The sequence below is a fragment of the Ailuropoda melanoleuca genome, chromosome 2 (genome assembly GCF_002007445.2).
Source record: "Ailuropoda melanoleuca isolate Jingjing chromosome 2, ASM200744v2, whole genome shotgun sequence".
NCBI classification, from domain to species: Eukaryota; Metazoa; Chordata; class Mammalia; order Carnivora; family Ursidae; genus Ailuropoda; species Ailuropoda melanoleuca.
This window is the reverse complement of record NC_048219.1, coordinates 63371620-63390528: the sequence shown is the minus strand read 5'-3', so window position 1 is coordinate 63390528 and position 18909 is coordinate 63371620. Positions and strand designations below refer to the sequence as shown.

The following is an 18909-nucleotide window of genomic DNA, read 5'->3' as shown; positions in this document are numbered from 1 at the left end:
CCTCCCAGTGTAAAGGCTGAAAATAGCTGATACTTGCTTTACCAGCCTCCCCACAGCTGGAGCATGGTCAAGTAATCTAATCCTGTCAAAGGCACCCATCAGGAAGTCTGCTGGGGATTTTCTGAAAGTTTTCCCTCCCTGATAAAAAAAGAGAAATGCCCTCTTTTTCCTGCTTCTGCAGGCAGCTGAATGAGGATGTGGTGCGTGGCAGCTTAAGCTGACTGTTGACCATAAGGGGACAAGCCTGAGGAAAAAAGCCAACATGGTCAAGACGTAAAAAGTGGACAGAGAAAGCAGAAGCAGCTTTAGTGACATCGCTGAGCTACTGACCAACTCTGAAACTGCTCCATTTCTGTGCTCTGTTCTTATAAATCTGCACGCTCTGCTACCTGAGCCGCTTGACAGACCTGGCATCTTTGATACTTCTATCTTGGTAATCTCTCACCATTCCTTCAACATCTTCTTTGCAGGCTACTCTATTTTGCCCTCATCTTAAATGCCAGTGTGGCCTATTTTCATTATCCTGGCAACCCCAGGGTAACTGTCTTTTTAAACTGTTTTCCTCAATTTTTAATACTCTGTCACTAATTCAGCCTGTCTCTCCCACTTCTTTAAATCTCCTTTCAATTATTTAAAAAATGTTAGGAATTTTGCAATTTCATTTTCTTGATTAAACAGGAAGACATAGAACTAAGAAACAGGATCCTGCCCATATTTCTACATATTCCACAAAAAGTTATATTTATCTATCTCTCTCACTAGACTGCAGGCTCCACAAAAACAAGGACTATGTCACTGTTCACTTTTTTTTTTCCACTGTTCACTTTCATACCAGGACTCGGTATATGTCAAGGATGCCTTCAATAAACATGAGGCGAGCTGAACTCACCTTTAATGGTATTGTTAATGCCTTAAAGAAATCATTCCCACATTTTTTTCAATGCTTCTTTCTTACGACCCCTCTAACTTCTGCTTAGTAACTGCCAACCGTTCTAAAGGCAAGCCAGCACATATTAACAGGAATAATTTGTGGCAACACAAGTTTTTAAAGGGACAAATGACTCACGAGTGTAGGAGTCTGTTATTATGTGTAAATGAAAACACACATACATATACACTCATTAGGTGGCAGATACTAAGACTGCTAGTCGAGGTAATTTAAAATTTAATAAATGTAAACACTCCCTAAAAGTCTTGTTAAAACCAATTAGAATGAAAATGAAAACAAAAATGAAAACTCCCCTAAAAGTCTTGTTAAAACCAATTAGAATGAAAACAAAAATGAAAAGGACTATTAATATAATTCTCAATCAGCACTAGTGCCTAGAATCTTATATCAATGACATTTATATAATTTTAAGCTCTGAATATATGATTTTAAAAAAAGAAAAAAAGGCCAAAACACATATATGGTTTTTTAATTTCAAACTTAAAAGGTCTTTTCCCAAACTAAATTAATTTAACACAAACTAATTAATTTAACATGGAAAAACTCCCTTTAGCATAATTTTCAAGGAATACAGTGTCCATAATAAAAATATACAAGTAAAAGAGTAAAGAGTAAGCTGCTTGCTAACCTGAGAGTTTGGAAAGAATGTATTTTTTAAAGATTTTATTCATGTATTAGAGAGAGAGCACGAGCCTGTGAGAGTAGGGAGGGGCGGGGGAGAGGCGGAGGGAGGGGGAGAAAGAATCCGAAGCAGACTCTGCGCTCAGTGGGGAGCCCAACACGGCCGAAATCTCAAAACCTGAGCCGAAACCAAGAGTTGGACACTCACAACTGAGCCACCCTGGTGCCCCCCAAAAGAATATTAATCTTATACTACAGAACATCACTTGGTAGAGGATTTTAAGGAAAGCAGACAACAATGTTCCATGCAGACATCTTGTTTTTCAAATGACTGTATGCCAGAATATTTAAGAGAAAGCACATTAGCAAACACCCTTGGAAGTTTGGGGGTTTCTTTTGAATATTTTTTTATTTAAGAGAGAGAGAGAGCAGGGGGAGGGGCAAAGGAACAGAGAGAGAAATTCTCAAGCAGGCTCCCCGCTCAGCTCGATCCCAGGACCCTGAAATCACAACCTGAGCTGAAATTAAGAGTCAGCCACTCAACCAACTGAGCCACCCACGCGCCCTTACCCTTGGAAAGTTTTTATAGTAAATCATTATTATACTTTTATAATTTTACCTATAAATAAATACTACCAAGTATTTTCTTTCCTACAATTTGAGTAGTATATGACCAGGAACCCAGTATTAGGAACATGTATGTTATTACAGAATCACTGAACTGGAAGAAATATTTCATATAATCTAGTCCACTGTCTTCATTTTTCATATGCTAAAGATGAAATCAAGAGAAATCACAAAACGGCAGAACAAGAATCTAGGTCCTCTCAGTCTCTGTCAAATGGTCTTCTGACATACATCACTATTAATATTCCCATTACCTCTACCCTCTATCAACATTTTATAGTAATTATTGCAAAATCAAAAAGTATATTCCTAAACTTTGAGAGTTATCTGAAGATTATGGAGTTGGTACAAGTATAAAGCCATAGGGGGAAGAAAAAAAAGAAAAATGACAAAATGATCTCATATTCTTTACACCAATGTCAAACATGAATAAATACACTGAGAAATATTAAACTCAAAAGATGTGAAGTACAGGAGAATTTGGGGCTAAAGTAGTCTACAAACTTTGTAAGCATGAAAACATTATAACTCACATTATCCATCTGTTTCCAGCACATGTCAAGGTATTGTTGAGCTTTCCGTCCCTCCTGAAGATGCTGAAGATAATAACCAAAAAACAAATAAAACAAACAAAAAATTACATTTAAATACTAAAAGTCTAAAAATCCCAAAAAACCTTTATTTTTCACTTTTTTTTTCAAGGTACTATTATAGAACTTTATCAAGACTTATGAAGAGACTATAAAACTCTATAAAATGCATTTAGTATGTATTATCTGAATACTTTATATCCTTTAAGAAGATATAATCTCTAGAAAAATACATGACTGCCTTGAATAGGGGCTGACAAATGTCTTCTACAAAGGGTCAGATAAATACCTAACGTTTTTGCAAGCCATGTGGTCTTGGTTACAAATATTCAACTTTGCTGATATAATACAAAAGCAGCCACAGGAAATACATAAGTAAATGAGTGTGGGTCTGTTTCACTAAAACTTTAATTAAAGTCACTGAAATATGAATTTCAAACAATTTTCACATGCCATGAAATATTCTTTTAATTTTCTTTTCAACTATCCAAAATACACAAACGATTCTTAGCTCATGGGAACTAAGAAAAACAGGCAGTAAGCTAGATCTGGCCCACGTGCCGTAGGTTACCAAAATCTTGGTCTTAAATCCAAAAGGATCAAAAATTAGCAAGAGTATCTTAAGATAATTTTAGCTAAAAGAAACTGAAATAGAAAATCAGTTTATACTGTACATTACTTTAAAAAGCAAAGTAATTATGTGAAAATATTTCATATACTATATAACTGGAGGAAAACAATAATTACCATTTTTCTTTCAGTTTTCAGATCATGAGCATATCTCATTAATTCACCATAAACTCTGTGCGCCATTTCTTCTGCTACTACTTCTCGCTGTCCTGCATAGTCATTTAACTCGTTAAGGATGTTAAAAAAGGCTATACACGAGGTAAACCTGACAAAAACATATTAAAAAATGGTGAAATTTATGTATTTTTTCTTTACAAATGTTTTCTGTGAGGTATGGATTGAGCCTGACACTTGACAAATTTTAACATACTCAACCTAACTCTCCGCTACTAGCTCCAAATTAACTTCGTATGAAAAGAATACCACATTTAGCTCAAGATGTATATGTTTGTATATCTTCAAGTAGTCTTAATTTATAACTAAAGAGATATATGGGGTCAAAAAATAGTAAGAATACTACCTGGCATACTGGAATCTTTTGGCATACTGGAATCTTTTGGCATACTGGAATCTCTTAAGTAGCCAACTGACTGGCCTGAGCTGGGGAATGAGCTTGGATTCCTAGGACTGGCAGCTGAACCTGTTGCAGAGATGATGTGCTTTGCTCTCGAGGACAGAACCTGCCAATCATACCACTCAAATGCATCTCGATGGCTGATCTACAGAACAATTTTGCTATCAGCTCTGGACACAGCTGCTTGAATGCCTGCCCACATCCTGAATGGAAGTAAAGTGCCATTATGGTTGGCACCAAAGAGGGATAAGAAGGGGCAATAAGGGTAAAAAATGTGCGTGGAGGGAAGGAGAGAAACAAAGAGAATTTCTGTATTAAAATGTACAGATCTACTCTAAATACACTGCCCGAACACTCTTTTAGTGGAAGGCAAGTAACTCAGAGAGTACTCCATTAACACTAAACCTAAGAATCCTAACAACTAACAATTACACACAAAGTTTTAGAGCCATCCACATATCCCTGTTTAAGACTACCAAAAAGCTCATAAACAATTCCTAAACTTTTATTCAGAGTTCCAAGGTTACCCTGAAAACCTCATTCCTTTTCATTATCCCTTTAAACTAACCAGCCAAACTGTTTTAATACCTGTAAGAGTAAAAGCAAGAATCTAACAAGCTAATAACTGTAACATAAAGTATGGGGAAAAGACCCTTTTCTTTTGAAGACTAAATCACTCAACTGAAGACTAAATCACTCAAGTAAAGTCCCAGTCTGCATTTTACTTGGAAACCCACATTTCCAATTATATCAGAAAACTGAGCCCACTGAAATAGTCATTCTTATTAGAATAAATAGTTCCTTATTCAAAAACCTGTATTTTTTTAATTAAAACTTTTAAAAAGCATTATAAAGGGCTAACAGCATATTTAATTTACTAAATAACAAAAATAAAAGTTTTTTATTTTCACATGCAATAATAAACAGGTACATAGTTTACCGTGGTTCTTCATCTTTGGAGGAACGTTTGGGACAGTACTTCTTAACCAGATTTCTACAGGAAGAAAGAAGGTTTTTTAATGTAAAAAAATACTATTGTTAAAACTGAAATATTCTAAAAGTTGCCCATTTCATGATATCAAGAATTTAATGACATAAAACAAGACAGCAACATAATCCTCTATTACCACTAACATCATATGATCCTTACATTTTGTTCTTGAAATACTGATACCTGTAAAAAGAAATGTTATTTCTGTGTTTGTATGAGTGTAATCATAACAATTTGGATGATTATGCTATCAAATAAGAAAAGAGACAAAGTACAAAGAATAGAAGAAACAATTTCCGTATATGAAACTGAGTCACAGCAAAAAGACATGTATTTCAAAGAAATACCACCACTATTTTCTTTTGCAAATCAGGAATTTTAATATGAATAAGGTAAAATGTAAACAGATGCTGACTCAGTAACAAGATAAAAGAACAGCATCCTCCATAACTCTGCTTTTATATGACCCTTTACATTCTCTCTTTTAGACAGATTAATTATATTTATACTTATAACTTTCTTTGCCTGCATCCATGTTCATTCTACACAGTCTCAGCCTAAGATGCTCATCTCACCATTGCAAACTCAGAAGGAGACTACAACATGGACTCTGAAGTCAAACTGGACTACTTGGGTTTGAGTCCTAACTGTTTTGTGGGGCACCTATGTGTCCTTGGGTAATTTACTTGCCTGGTTTCCTATCAATGGCTATTAACAGTACCTATACCCTATAGGGTTATGGAAATTAAAGTGGATAATGTTTGTAAAGCATTTACCAGTACTTTGTACAATTCTCAAAATAGGGTCAATGGACAAATGAAGGTCCACAGACTCTTTGTTACCAAACCACAAAAAGCTAAGTACAGAACTGGAGAGTAATTTTGCCTGTTGAACCTAATAATAATAAAAATGGTGCCTATATTTTATGTCTCCTTTTATGTCATTTTCCTAGCATTAAATTTTTACTGTATTTTACAAAAGTATTAATACACAATGAATTGGAAACTTAAAAACAAACTAGACCATTAACACAAATAATGAGATACACTGCTTTAACCTGTAGGCATTTATTTTTTTTTTTTAAAGATTTTATTTATTTATTTGACAGAGATAGAGACAGCCAGCGAGAGAGGGAACACAAGCGGGGAGTGGGAGAGGAAGAAGCAGGCTCATAGCGGAGGAGCCTGATGTGGGGCTCGATCCCATAACGCCGGGATCACGCCCTGAGCCGAAGGCAGATGCTCAACCGCTGTGCCACCCAGGCGCCCCTAACCTGTAGGCATTTAAAATGTAAATGGCCCTATGGTCTTTCAAATAAATACTTCAAAAGAATCACTGTCTTAATTATTCTCAAATCATCATTGATTCATTCCACTTAATTCAGCTTATTCTTTCTATAATTACCTACTATATGCTAGGTACTGTGCAAGCTACTGGGAACATTAGAAATTAGAGAGTACCCGTGCTTAAGAGATTTATGCTCTATTGAAAGGAGATAAGCATATACCAATAATAACAAAATACAGCATAATAAATGCACTGATAAAGGTATACAAAGGGTGCTATATTAACACCCCGAACGATGGGGAAAGAACAGGCAAGACACTGAGAAGGGTTAATATTTACCGAATTAATCCAAAAACTCATAGTCAGGGCACCTGGGTGGTTCAGTCAAAAAAGCATCCAACTCTTGATTTCGGCTCAGGTCATGATCTCAGGGTCATGAGAATGAGCCCCAAGTCAGGCTCTGCCCTCAGCACGGAGTCTGCTTGAGATTCTCACTCTCCCTCCCCTCTGGCCCCTCCCCCTGCTTGCTCTCTCTCTAAAATAAATAAATAAATAAAATCTCATTTAAAAAGAAAAAAAACAAAAACAAAAAAATCTCACAGTCATCCTTGGTTGTAAAGTAAGGTACAGGATGAAAGCCTTAGTCCTTACATATATATACTTGTTTATCAAAAGTTGTACTAGAAAGGAGGGAAAGATGGAGAAGAAAGATCCTGAGCTTCTCTCTTCCCATAACACTCAAGGCTATAACTACATACAATGCAATTCATTCTGGGAATAACCTGAACACTAGCAGAACACCTACTATACAACTAAAGATATACAGAAAAAGCCACATCAAAAAAAATAGTAGAGGCAAAGACACAGTCAGGAACCAAATCCCCTTCATGACAACTCACAAGCAGTAGAGATATCACAGGTGCAGAAGTCTTCCCTGAGGAGCAAAGGGATGAAGCCCATAAAATACCCTCCCACTCTGGGGATCTGCACAGAAAAACAAGACATCTGGCTTTGAAAATCTGCAGGACTTAACTATGGGAGAGCAAGAAGTCTATAGGAAACCGAAACTCTTCAAAGAGCCAGTGAATAATATCATTCACTGGGAGATACAACACAGAGGCAGCAGTCTGAAAAGCGCCTGGGCCATACGTGAAGGACATTTATTGACTGACTTCAAGGGGCAGAGATTCATAGAAACTTTCTCCAGGAATGGAAGTGCTGGCAGGTACCGTTTTTCTTGCACTCCTTCAGCCTACTTGGTCCTAAGCTGGCAGGCACCAGTTTTGAAACTCTCCATCTACTCTGGTAGCTGTGCTCACCCAGCCCCGTGTTCCCTTGGAGACCCACCATATTCAACTTAACTGCTCTGGCAGGTACCCCTCCAGAGCAACTACCACCTCACCACACCCAGTGGGCAACCCTAGCCAGAAGAGTACCCCTCCAAAGCAACTCCTGCCCTGGGAACGGTCTGGAGCCCAGCCACCCAGGCTCCTACTCCTCAGCATGCCTAAAACAGTAACAGCTGGGACTGGCAGCCAGCTATACCAGGAGCTAACCCCGCCTACCAGCACACTCACAGCAAGCCAGCTAGACCAACTAGGCCTCTCAGCCAGCAGTGCTGCAGCCCAGTCACAACAGGAAGCTGCACAAAACGCACACACGGAATATTCCTGGAGTGCATGGTTCTGTGACCAGAGGAAATTGCACTACTATGTCCCACAGAATGCTTTCTACTTAAGGCCACAGCTCAAGACCAGGAGCCACAGCTGACCTACCTCATATATGGAAACAAACACAGAGAGACAGACAAAAACAAGGAAATAGAGGAGTATGATCCAAATGAAAGAACAAGACAAAGTCTCAGAAAAAGGACTAAATGGAACAGAAAGAGACAATCTACTGGATAAAGAATTCAAAATAAGGGTCATAAAGAAGCTCACCAGACTTGAGAGAAGAGTAGATGAACTCAGAATTTGAACAAAGATACTGTATGGTGACTAACATAATAAAATAAAAAAATATTTCAAAAAAATAGATAAATGAAGAAGGGGAAAAAAAGAATTTGAACAAAGAGTTAGAAAATATAAAAAAGAATCAATGAGACCTGAAAAATACAAAAAATGAAATGAAAAATACACTAGAGGAAGCAGAAGAATGAATCAGCAATCTAGAAGACAGAATAGTGGAAATCAACCAAGCTGAAGAGCAAAAAGAATTTTTAAAAGAACAGGTTGGGGCACCTGGGTGGCTCAGTCAGTTAGGCATCCTACTCTTGGTTTCAGCTCAGATCACAATCTCAGGGTCCTGGGATCAAGCCTGGCATCGGGCACCACACTCAGTGGGGAGTCTGTTTGTCTTCTCCCTCTCCCTCTAACTCTCTCTCAAATAAATAAATAAAATCTTTTTTAAAAATAAATAAAAATAAAAGAATAGGTTAAGGGACCTATGGGCAACGTCAAGCATACCAACATTTGCATTTTCCAGGTCCCAGATGGAAAAGAGAAAGTGAGGGGAAAAAAACTATCTGACGAAGTAATAGCTGAAAAATTCCCTAACTTGGATATGCAGGTCAAGGGAAGGAAAGAAAACCCCAAAGAAGATAAACCCAAAGAGGTCCACACCAAAGCACATAATAATTAAAATGTCAAAAATTAGAGAATCTTAAAGCAGCAAGCCAAAAAAGTAAATATTATGTACAAGGGAACAACCACCTAAGTCTATTGTTTGATTTTTCAGCAGAAACTCTGCAGCCCACAGCATGATATATTCAAAGTGCCAAAAGGAAAAAAACCCTACAACCAAGAATACTCTACTCAGTAACATTATCGTTCAGAATTGAAGCAGAGATAGTTCCCCAGACAAACAAAAGTTAAAGGACTTCATCACCACTAAACTGACTTTATAAGAAATGTTGAAGGGACTTCTTAGGGCAGAAAAGGCCACAACAAGAAGAAAATTATGAAAGAAAAAATTTCACTGGTAAAAGCAAATATATGGTAAAAGTGGCAGATCACTCATAAAAGTAGTATGATGGTTAGAAGACAAAAGCAGTAGAATCAATTTTATCTATAATAATTAAAGGATACACAAAATAAATAGATGTAAAATGTATGTGTCAAATACATGAAACAAAGAGAGGGGAAGAATGTAGTGTTTTTAGAATGTGTTCAAACTTAAATGACCATCAGTTTAAAATAGACTGCTATATACATAGCATGTTATATATGAACCTCATGGTAACCACAAACCAAAAACCAGTAACACATACACAAAAAATCAAGAGAAAAGAATCCACCAAAACACTAAAAAAATCATCAGATCACAAGGGTTTTAAGCAAGAATGAAAGAACCAAGAACTACAAAACAACCAGAAAACTATTAACAAAACAGCAATCAGTATATACATATCAATAATCATCTTAAATGTAAATAAACTAAATGCTCCAATCAAAAGACATAAGGTGACTGAATAGATTAAAAAACAAGACCCATCTGGGGCACCTGGGTGGCACAGTGGTTAAGCGTCTGCCTTCAGCTCAGGGCATGATCCCAGCGTTCTGGGATCGAGCCCCACATCAGGCTACTCCCCTAGGAGCCTGCTTCTTCCTCTCCCACTCTCCCTGCCTGTGTTCCCTCTCTCGCTGGCTGTCTCTATCTCTTGTCGAATAAATAAATAAAATCTTAAAAAAAAAAAAAAAAAAAGACCCATCTATATGCCCCCTACAAGAGGCTCACTTCAGGCCTAAAGATATATAGAGACTGAAAGTAAAGGGATAGAAAAACATATTCCAGGCAAATGGAAACAAACAAGAAAAGCTGAGGCAGCAATACCTTTATCAGACAAAACAGCCTTTAAAACAAAGACTGTAACAAGAGACAAAGATACCCATTACATAATGATAAAGAGATTAATCCAATGAGAATATAACAGCTATGAATATCTATGCACCCAACACAGAAGTACCTAAACATATAAGCCAAACATTAATAGACATAAAGGGAGAAATTGACAGTAACACAGTAAACAGTAGGGGACTTTAGCACAACACTTACATCAATGGATACATCATGTATACAAAAAATTTGTAAGGAAACACTGGCTTTGAACAACACATCAGAAGAGATGCACTTAAAAGATACATACAGCATTCCACCCAAAAAGAACAGAATAAATTCTTTTCAAGTACACATGGAACATTCTCCAGGACAGATCACATTTAGGCCACACAACAAGTCTCAATAAATTTAAAAACACTGACATCATATCAAGCATCTTTTCTGACCACAACAGTATGAAACTAAAAATCAATCACAAGAAAAAAACTGGAAAAAACAAAAACACGTGGAAGCTAAACAATATGCAACTAAATAACCAATGGGTCAACAAAGAAATCAAAGAGAAAATAAATACCTTGAGACAAATGAAAAGGTAAACTCTGAAAATCTTTGAGACAGAGCAAAGGCAGTTCTTGAAGAGGAAAGTTTATAGTGACATAAGAAAAATCTCAAACAATCCAAGCTTACATCTAAAGGAACTAGAAAAAGAACAAATCCCAAAGTTAATGGAAGGAAATAATAAAGATCACAGCAGAAATAAACAAAATAGAGACTAAAAACAAAATAGAAAATATCAATGAAACTAATAGCTGGTTCTTCAAAAAAATAAACAATTAATAAACCTTTAGCCAGACTCATCAATAAAAAAAGAGAGGACTCAAATAAAATCAGAAATGAAAGAGGAGAGGGGTGCCTGGGTGGCTCAGTCGTTGAGTGTCTGCCTTCAGCTCAGGGAGTGATCCCAGGATCCTGGGATCGAGCCCTGCATCGGGCTCCTCTGCTGGGAGCCTGCTTCTTCCTCTCCCACTCCCCCTGCTTGTGTTCCCTCTTTCACTGGCTGTTTCTATCACTGTCAAATAAATAAATAAAATATTTAAAAAAAAATGAAAGAGGAGAGAAGCTACAACCAACACCACAGAAATACAAATGATTATGAGACTACTATGAAAAAGTATACACCAACAAACTGGACGATGCAGAAGTAATGGACAAGTTCCCAAAAAAATACAATCTTTCAAGAATGAATCAGGAAGGAAAAAAGTTTTAACACACTGATTGCTAGTAATTTAACTGACTCAGTAACAAAAACAAGAAAAACTCACAACCAAAAAAGCATATGACCAGATGGCTTCACAGATGAATTCTACCAAACATTTAAAGAAGAATTAATACCCATCCTTCTCAAACTATTCCAAAAAATTAGAGAAAGAGAAATTAAATAAAGGCTTCCAAATTCATTCTACGTAGCCAGCATTACCCTGATGCCAAAACCAGACAAAGACACTACCCAAAAAGAAAAAAGAAAAAAAATTAGAGGCCAATTTCCCTGATGAACATAATGCAAAATCCTCAATAAAATATGAGTAAACTATATTCAACAATAAATGTTTAAAAATCATTCAACACAATTAAGTGGGATTTATAGCACGGATGCAAGAATGGCTCAACTTCATAAATCAATCAAAGTGATATATCACATTAACAAAACGAAGGATAAAAATCATATGATAATAAAAGAATTCAACATCCATTCATGATAAAAACTCTCAACAAAGTAGATATACAGGGAACATAACATAACAAAGTCCATATATAATACGCCCACAGCTAACACCACACTCAATGGTGAAAAGCAGCTTTTCCTCTAAAATCAGCAACAAGACAAGGATGACCACCCTTGACACTTTTATTCAACATAATACTAGAAGTTCTAGCCAGAGTAATCAGACAAGAAAAAAATAAAAAGCAAAGCATCCATATGTGTAAGGAATAAGTAAAACTGTCACTATTGACAGATGACACAATGCAGAGTAAAGCCCTAAAGATTCTACCAAAAACTGTGAATGAGCTAAGAATAAATGAATTCAGTAAAGCTGCAGGATACAAAATTAGTATACTGTTGTGTTTCTATAAACTAATAACAGAGTAGCAAGAAGAGAAATTAATCCTATTTACAACCCCATCAAAAAGAATAAAATATCTAGGAATAAAGTTAACCAAAGCAGTGAAAGGCCTGTAATCCAAAAATTATAAAACAAAGATGAAAGAAATTAAAGAGGATACAAATAAATGGAAAGATATTTCAGGCTTGTGGATTGGAAGAATTAATATTGTTAAAATGACCATACTACCCAAAGCAATCTACACATTCAATGCAATCCCTATCAAAATACCAAATTTTCACAGAACTAAACAAATAATCCTAAAATTTGTATGGAACCACTAGAGACCCTAAATAGCCAAAGCAAACTTGAAAAAATAAAGCTGGAGATCTCACAATCCCAGATTTCAAGATATACCATAAAACTATCGTGCTCAAAACAGTATGGTACTGTTAGATACCATAGATCCACAGATACATGGATCAAGAAAATAGGAGAGCTCAGAAATAAACCTGTGTTTATATGGTCAATTAATCCTTGACAAAGGCGGCAAGAATATACAATACAGGAAAGCCAGTCTCTTCAATAAATGCTGCTGGGAAAAATGGACAGCTATGTGAGAAAGAATGAAACTGGACCACTTATTTGCACCATACATAAAAATAAACTTAAAATGGATTAAAGACCTGAAATCATAAAGCTCCCAAAAGAAAACACAGGCAGTAAACTCTTGGACATGGGTCTGAGCATTTTATTTTTGGATCTGTCTTCTCAGGCAAAGGCAACAAAAGCAACCATCAACAAAATGAAAAGGCAACCTATTAAAAGAAAGAAATGTGCAAATGATATATCCAATAGGGGTTAATATCTAAAATATAGAAAGAACTCATACAACTCAACACCAAAAAAAACCAAACAATTTGATTAAAAATGGACAGAGGATCTAAATAGACTTTTTTTCCTAAAGAAGACACAGATGACCAACAAACACTTTATGAAAAGATAGATGTTCAACTTTACTAATCATCAAGGAAATGAAAATCCAAACACTGACAAATCACCTCACACCTGTCAGAATGGCTAGTATCAAAAAGACAAGAAATAAGTGTTGGTGAGGATGTGGGGAAAAGGGCACCCTTGTGCCCTGTTGGTAGACATGTAAATTGGTGCAGCCACTGTGGAAAATAGTATGGAAGTTCGTCCAAAATTTAAAAATAGAAATACCACATGATCCAGTAATTCCACTTCTGGATATTTACCCAAAGAAAATGAAATACTAATTCAAGAAGATCTATGTACGCCCTTGTTTATTGTAGAATTATTTATGATAGTCGAGATATGGAAGCAACCTACCTAAATGCCCATCGATAGATGAAAGTATAAAGAAGATGTGGGACGTGTGCACACTCAGTCACGCACACACACAGGAATATTACTCAGCCATAAAAAAGCATCAAATCTTGCCATGTGTGACAACATGAATGGACCTAAAGGATATTATGCTAAGTGTTAAATAAGTCAAAGACAAATGCCAAATGATTTCACTTATGTGTGAAATCTTGAAAGAGAGAAAGAAAGAAAGAGAGAGAGAGAGAGAAAGAGAGAAAGAGAGAAAGAGAGAAAGAGAGAAAAGAAAGAAAAGAAAAGAAAAGAAAAGAAAAGAAAAGAAAGAAAGAAAGAAAGAAAGAAAGAAAGAAAGAAAGAAAGAAAGAAGAAAGAGAAAAGAAAGAAAAGAAAAGAAAAGAAAAGAAAAGAAAAGAAAGAAAGAAAGAAAGAAAGAAAGAAAGAAAGAAAGAAAGAAAGAAGAAAGAAAAGTGAACGAACAAAACAAAACAGAAACATCTGATGGTTGCCAGAGAGGAGGGAGTGGGGGAGATGGGCGAAATAGGTAAAGGGGGTTAAGAGGTACAAACTTCCAGTTAAAAAATAAGTCAGTCACAGGGATTTAAAGTACAGCATTGGCAATAGAGTCAATTATATTGCAATAACTGTATGGTGACAGATGGTAACTACACTTATCAGAGTAAGCATTATATAATGTATATAAATGTTTAAATCACTATGTTGTACATCTGAAACTAATAACATGTCAACTACACTACAAATAAAAATAAATTTTAGGGGTGTCTGGGTGGCTCAGTTGGTTAAGTGTCTGCCTTCAGCTCAGATCATGAGCCCAGGGTCCTGTGATGGAATCTGGCATGGGGCTCCCTGTTCAGTGAGGAACTGGTTTCTCCTTCTCCTCCCCACTCATGCTCTCTCTCGCTAACTCTGTAGCTATCTCTGTCTCTCTCAAATAAATTAATAAAATCTTTTAAAATAAATGAATTTTGAAAGTTTTATTAATATTTAACACATTACTACACTGGTACATGCACATTTATAAAAAATTGTGCACTTACTGTTCAGTTTTTATAGGTAAGCAATAAAAAGTTCAGAGATCCCTGGCCTAGAGAAATCAAATATATAAAACACTTTTACATAACATAATATGGTAGGAACGACAGAGGGCTCTACAGAGGGGCTTCCCCAGAGGAGAAAGTCTGAAATTTCTGATTCCCTGACACACCCTGAAGAGGTGAACAAGAACTAGACAACTGGAAAGCCCTGGGAGGATTCTAAATAGATAAGATCTAGAAAGCATGGGCACGGAAGAGAAAAATTACAGCATTTATGAAGAACTATGAATGGGTTCATGTTGTTGGAACATCAACCGTGAACCAAACAATGGTAATCAGTGAGGCTGGAAAGGTATCATGGGGGGCAGCAGAGGCTCTTCTATGTCATATTAAGGAAGTCTAACTAAATACCCTTTACCTGTGGTTCTTAGTCATAGTTATCTGAAACACCACCAAAAATCATTTTTGTGGATGAATTAATTTATTAATTCAAACATAAGCAGATCTATGGACTACACATTAATAACATCAGGTATTATATCAACAAAAAGAAAGACAAAAAACTCGGTTAATTAGAACAGGGAAATACACAGACAGGAAGTAGATTAGTGGTTGCCAGGGCTTGAGGGAGGGGTGAATGGGGAATGACAGCTATTAGGTACATGGGTTTCTTTTTACAATGATAAAAACGTCTAATATTAAATAGTGGTGATGGTTCAAAAACCGAGTCTACTAGAAACCATTGAATTGTATAATTTAAAACGGTGAATTTTATGGTATGTAAATGATACCTCAATAAAGCTGTCATACAAGGAGGACTGGGTACAGGATAGCAGTCCATCTGCCACAGGTACATCAAATACAAGTCTAAAATGGAATTTATCCTCTTTATAAATCTTATTCTTTTCTTATATTAACGGTACTGCCATCAACCTAGACACTTCCGCCAGAAGTCTGGGAATCACCCTACACTTGATATCAAGTCTCTCCCACCTTAAGGTGTTCAAGTCCTAGAGATTCTATTTCCTAACTAACTTTTTAAACTTTTTTTTATAATAAAAAGGAAAAAATTACCGCAGAAGTCCCTTCTTCACACTTTGCTACTGCTCTGGATACAGATGTGTGAGGATAGGATGACTGAAGCTACTACCACATCTTGCAACCAAGATCAAGAAAGCCACAATGCCCCTGACATCACTATGTTCTAGAATCCCATTTCCAAACTTGTTATATGGAAAGACTCTTACTTGAAGAGGAATGCTTCTTAAATGACACTACAGAAGAGCTGAATAAAAATGTCTAACAGGGAAATGTAGTAAGAACTGGAACGCTGAAGAAATTTCTGGGATTTAGATACATATGTGAGAGTTAACACATAAGAGGACAATAACAAGAACAAGAGCTACCATTTGTCACCCATGTATTATTTACCAATCTCCACATTAAGCACTCTATAATCTCTTACTTACAGCAACCTATAAGCAGGTATTAGTCCTATTCTACAGGACACAGACATGGTCAAATGGCTAATAAAGAACAACGCTAGAGGTGCCTGGGTGGCTCTGACAGCATCTGACTCTTGATTTGGCTCAGATCATGATCTCAGGTTGTGAGATCAGCCCTGGGTCAGCTCCGTGCTGGGCGTGAAGCCTGATTAGGATTCTCTCCCTCTCTCTCTGCCCGTCCTCCCTTTAAAAAAAAAAGGTGGGGTGGAAGGACAACACCAAATCCCACCTCAAATCTGTTCCAACACCTAAGATAGTTAAAACAATAATAAATGAGAATGAGGCTACCCAAAAAGTACGAAACAAGAAGGTAGCTAAAAATAATCTAGAAATACACATTTAAGAGGGGAGGACAAACTGCTTGAGAAGAGCGATAAGGATGAACAGTCAGGTAGATCAGAGGTGAACAAATTATGGCCCACCCAGCTACCTGTTTTTATAAAGGTTTACTGGAACACACCATACTCATTCATCTATGTATTGTCTGTGGCTGCTTTTGCACTACAAAAGCAGAGATGAACAACAGCAGCAAAGCTGAACAGTTGTAACTTATGGCACAGAAAGCCAAAATTATTTATTATCTGGCACTTTATAAAAAAAAGTTTTCCAACCCCTAAGAGAGATAACTCAGAAAACCCAAGAAAGCACATCACTGAAGATGATTTTTTTTCTTTTAAGCTCCAAGGAGAAATAGTCAATTCATTAAAGAGATGTAAAAGCACTGGTACCAAAAATATCCATGGAATTTAGCAATTACAAGGTAACTAACTTATGAGCACCTTGATTATGAGAACTACAGTCTCCAACCTATAAATGTGCTATATTCTAGAAATTATAAAGACAGTGATTAAAAAAAAAAAAGTCAGTGATTTTCAACCGTGAATTACTTTAAACAAAAACAGGCCAAACTTGGGCAAAGAACATTTCAAAGAGCAAGGAGTTTCAAACTCTGAACCTATTTTTATGTATCAACATTTTAAGCACTGTTTAGAATTCCAGGCTATGTGGACATTAATTGTTTTGCATCACTCACTAGCCTTATTTTTTTTTTAAAGCTTATGGCAGGCACACTTCTGCTCATCAAAAAAACATATTATTTCGTACATTTCCAGCCCCCTTGCAGTTAGGCAGGACCACGTGGCTGATTCTGTATAGTGGGCTGTAAGCTCTATGTAACTACCACACTAAAGCATTGAGAGCTCATGCATAACCTTATGGGCTTTCCCATTCCCTGCTGAAGCAACTGTGGAGGCTTCACACTGAGATGGAAAATGGAAATAGTCTGAATTTTTGAGTTACCCCAGGGGCCACCTTAGAGAGTTATCACCTGAACTTGTAGCTGATATTGCATGAGCAAGGAAGCTTTTGCTGTGTAAAACCCCTGGGATTTGGGAGTTATTATTCCAGTACTGCCCAGCATATCCAATTAGAGTGCAGCTGGCCACATGTTATGGTCCAGAAATATTTATTTGATCCAGCCTCATTATTTCAAACTAACAGAAGTCAACCCTAAAATTTCTGTTGTACTTCTTGGGAAGACATGTTCTCTTTCTGTGGAAGCTAATCTGATAGGACATAATTTTAGATCCAACACGTGTAAACAGACTATTTGGGAATTTAACCAACAGAGAGGAAAGCAAAACAAAGAAAAGAGAATTTCTTAGCACTTTCCTGAGTACCCAGATCCCTGAACTTTTCAGTACCATTAAACCAATCAGTTCCTTTGTTTACTTAAACCAATCCGAGTTGGGCTTCTGACTCTTTGAATTATGACTACCACAGCTTAACCACAAAAGTCATAACATAGCTTAAATGTAACATAAAAAACATTACTTTAAACTCTAGCCTCTGGGAGGAAGAACACATATATACAAGAGGGAAGGGGAAGAAGAAGAAAATACTACTTTTACCTTTTGCACATGCAGGGTTAGTCATAAGCAATTTCTTTAAGTCGCTCTTGCCAATCTTTATGTAAAAGTCACCCATCTACAGGCAACTCTTCTCAAACCCCAAGTATCCAGAGTCCACAGAAACCATACATAAGCCACTCGACTCCATCCAAGCCAACCCTGACTCTAGAAAAGCTAAAGCATGGTCCAAAATGTTTTGCTTATATGCCATCAAATCAAAACTTCTATTTCTGGGAAAATATATGTTCTGGAAGAAGACACAACAAATTATTAATTGTACTCACTTCCAGGGAGAAAAGGGAAGGGACTTGAATTTAAATGCATTATAATGATCATATCCTATTTTTGTAATTTTTTTAAAAAAATTAATGATAAAAATATACAAAAAGAATGCATACCCTCAAAGCAGCTGCTTCTCTTTGGACATTCTAAGAAAACAGTCTAAAGTAAGCAAAAATTCATAACAAGTGTAAATGGTTGATAAGTCCCACAAATCCCCACTTTGCATTTTCAACATAATATGCTCATGAGGTCAAATAAATCTCAGAGCAGCTTGTCTTAAACATGTAAGTATAAAGCATTCAGGTTACTCCCAAACTAAAGATCTGCTAGGCAATTCATCACTCTCAAGAAACCTGCCCTTAGGGGTGCCTGGGTTGCTCAGTCGGTAAGCATCTGCCTTCGGCTCAGGNCGGCTCAGGGCGTGATCCCGGGGTCCTGGAATCGAGCCCCGCGTCGGGCTCCTCTGCTGGGAGCCTGCTTCTTCCTCTCCCACTCCCCCTGCTTGTGTTCCCNACGTGATCCCGGGGTCCTGGGATCGAGCCCCGCGTCGGGCTCCTCTGCTGGGAGCCTGCTTCTTCCTCTCCCACTCCCCCTGCTTGTGTTCC

General features: G+C 36.9%; 1 protein-coding gene across 4 annotated transcripts in view; it reads right to left on the bottom strand.

The window, feature by feature from the left end:
• The window catches only part of FNBP1L (formin binding protein 1 like), a 103486-nt gene that overhangs the window by 30764 nt on the left and 53813 nt on the right, over positions 1 to 18909 (bottom strand). For all 4 annotated transcript variants that reach the window (XM_034653927.1, XM_034653925.1, XM_034653926.1 and 1 more), the window contains exons 3-5: positions 4932 to 4985; positions 3535 to 3682; positions 2731 to 2793 (exon numbers count right to left, since the gene is read on the bottom strand). In XM_034653927.1, the coding sequence (XP_034509818.1) occupies positions 2731 to 2793; positions 3535 to 3682; positions 4932 to 4985 (265 nt within the window). The remainder of the gene's footprint in view (positions 1 to 2730; positions 2794 to 3534; positions 3683 to 4931; positions 4986 to 18909) is intronic.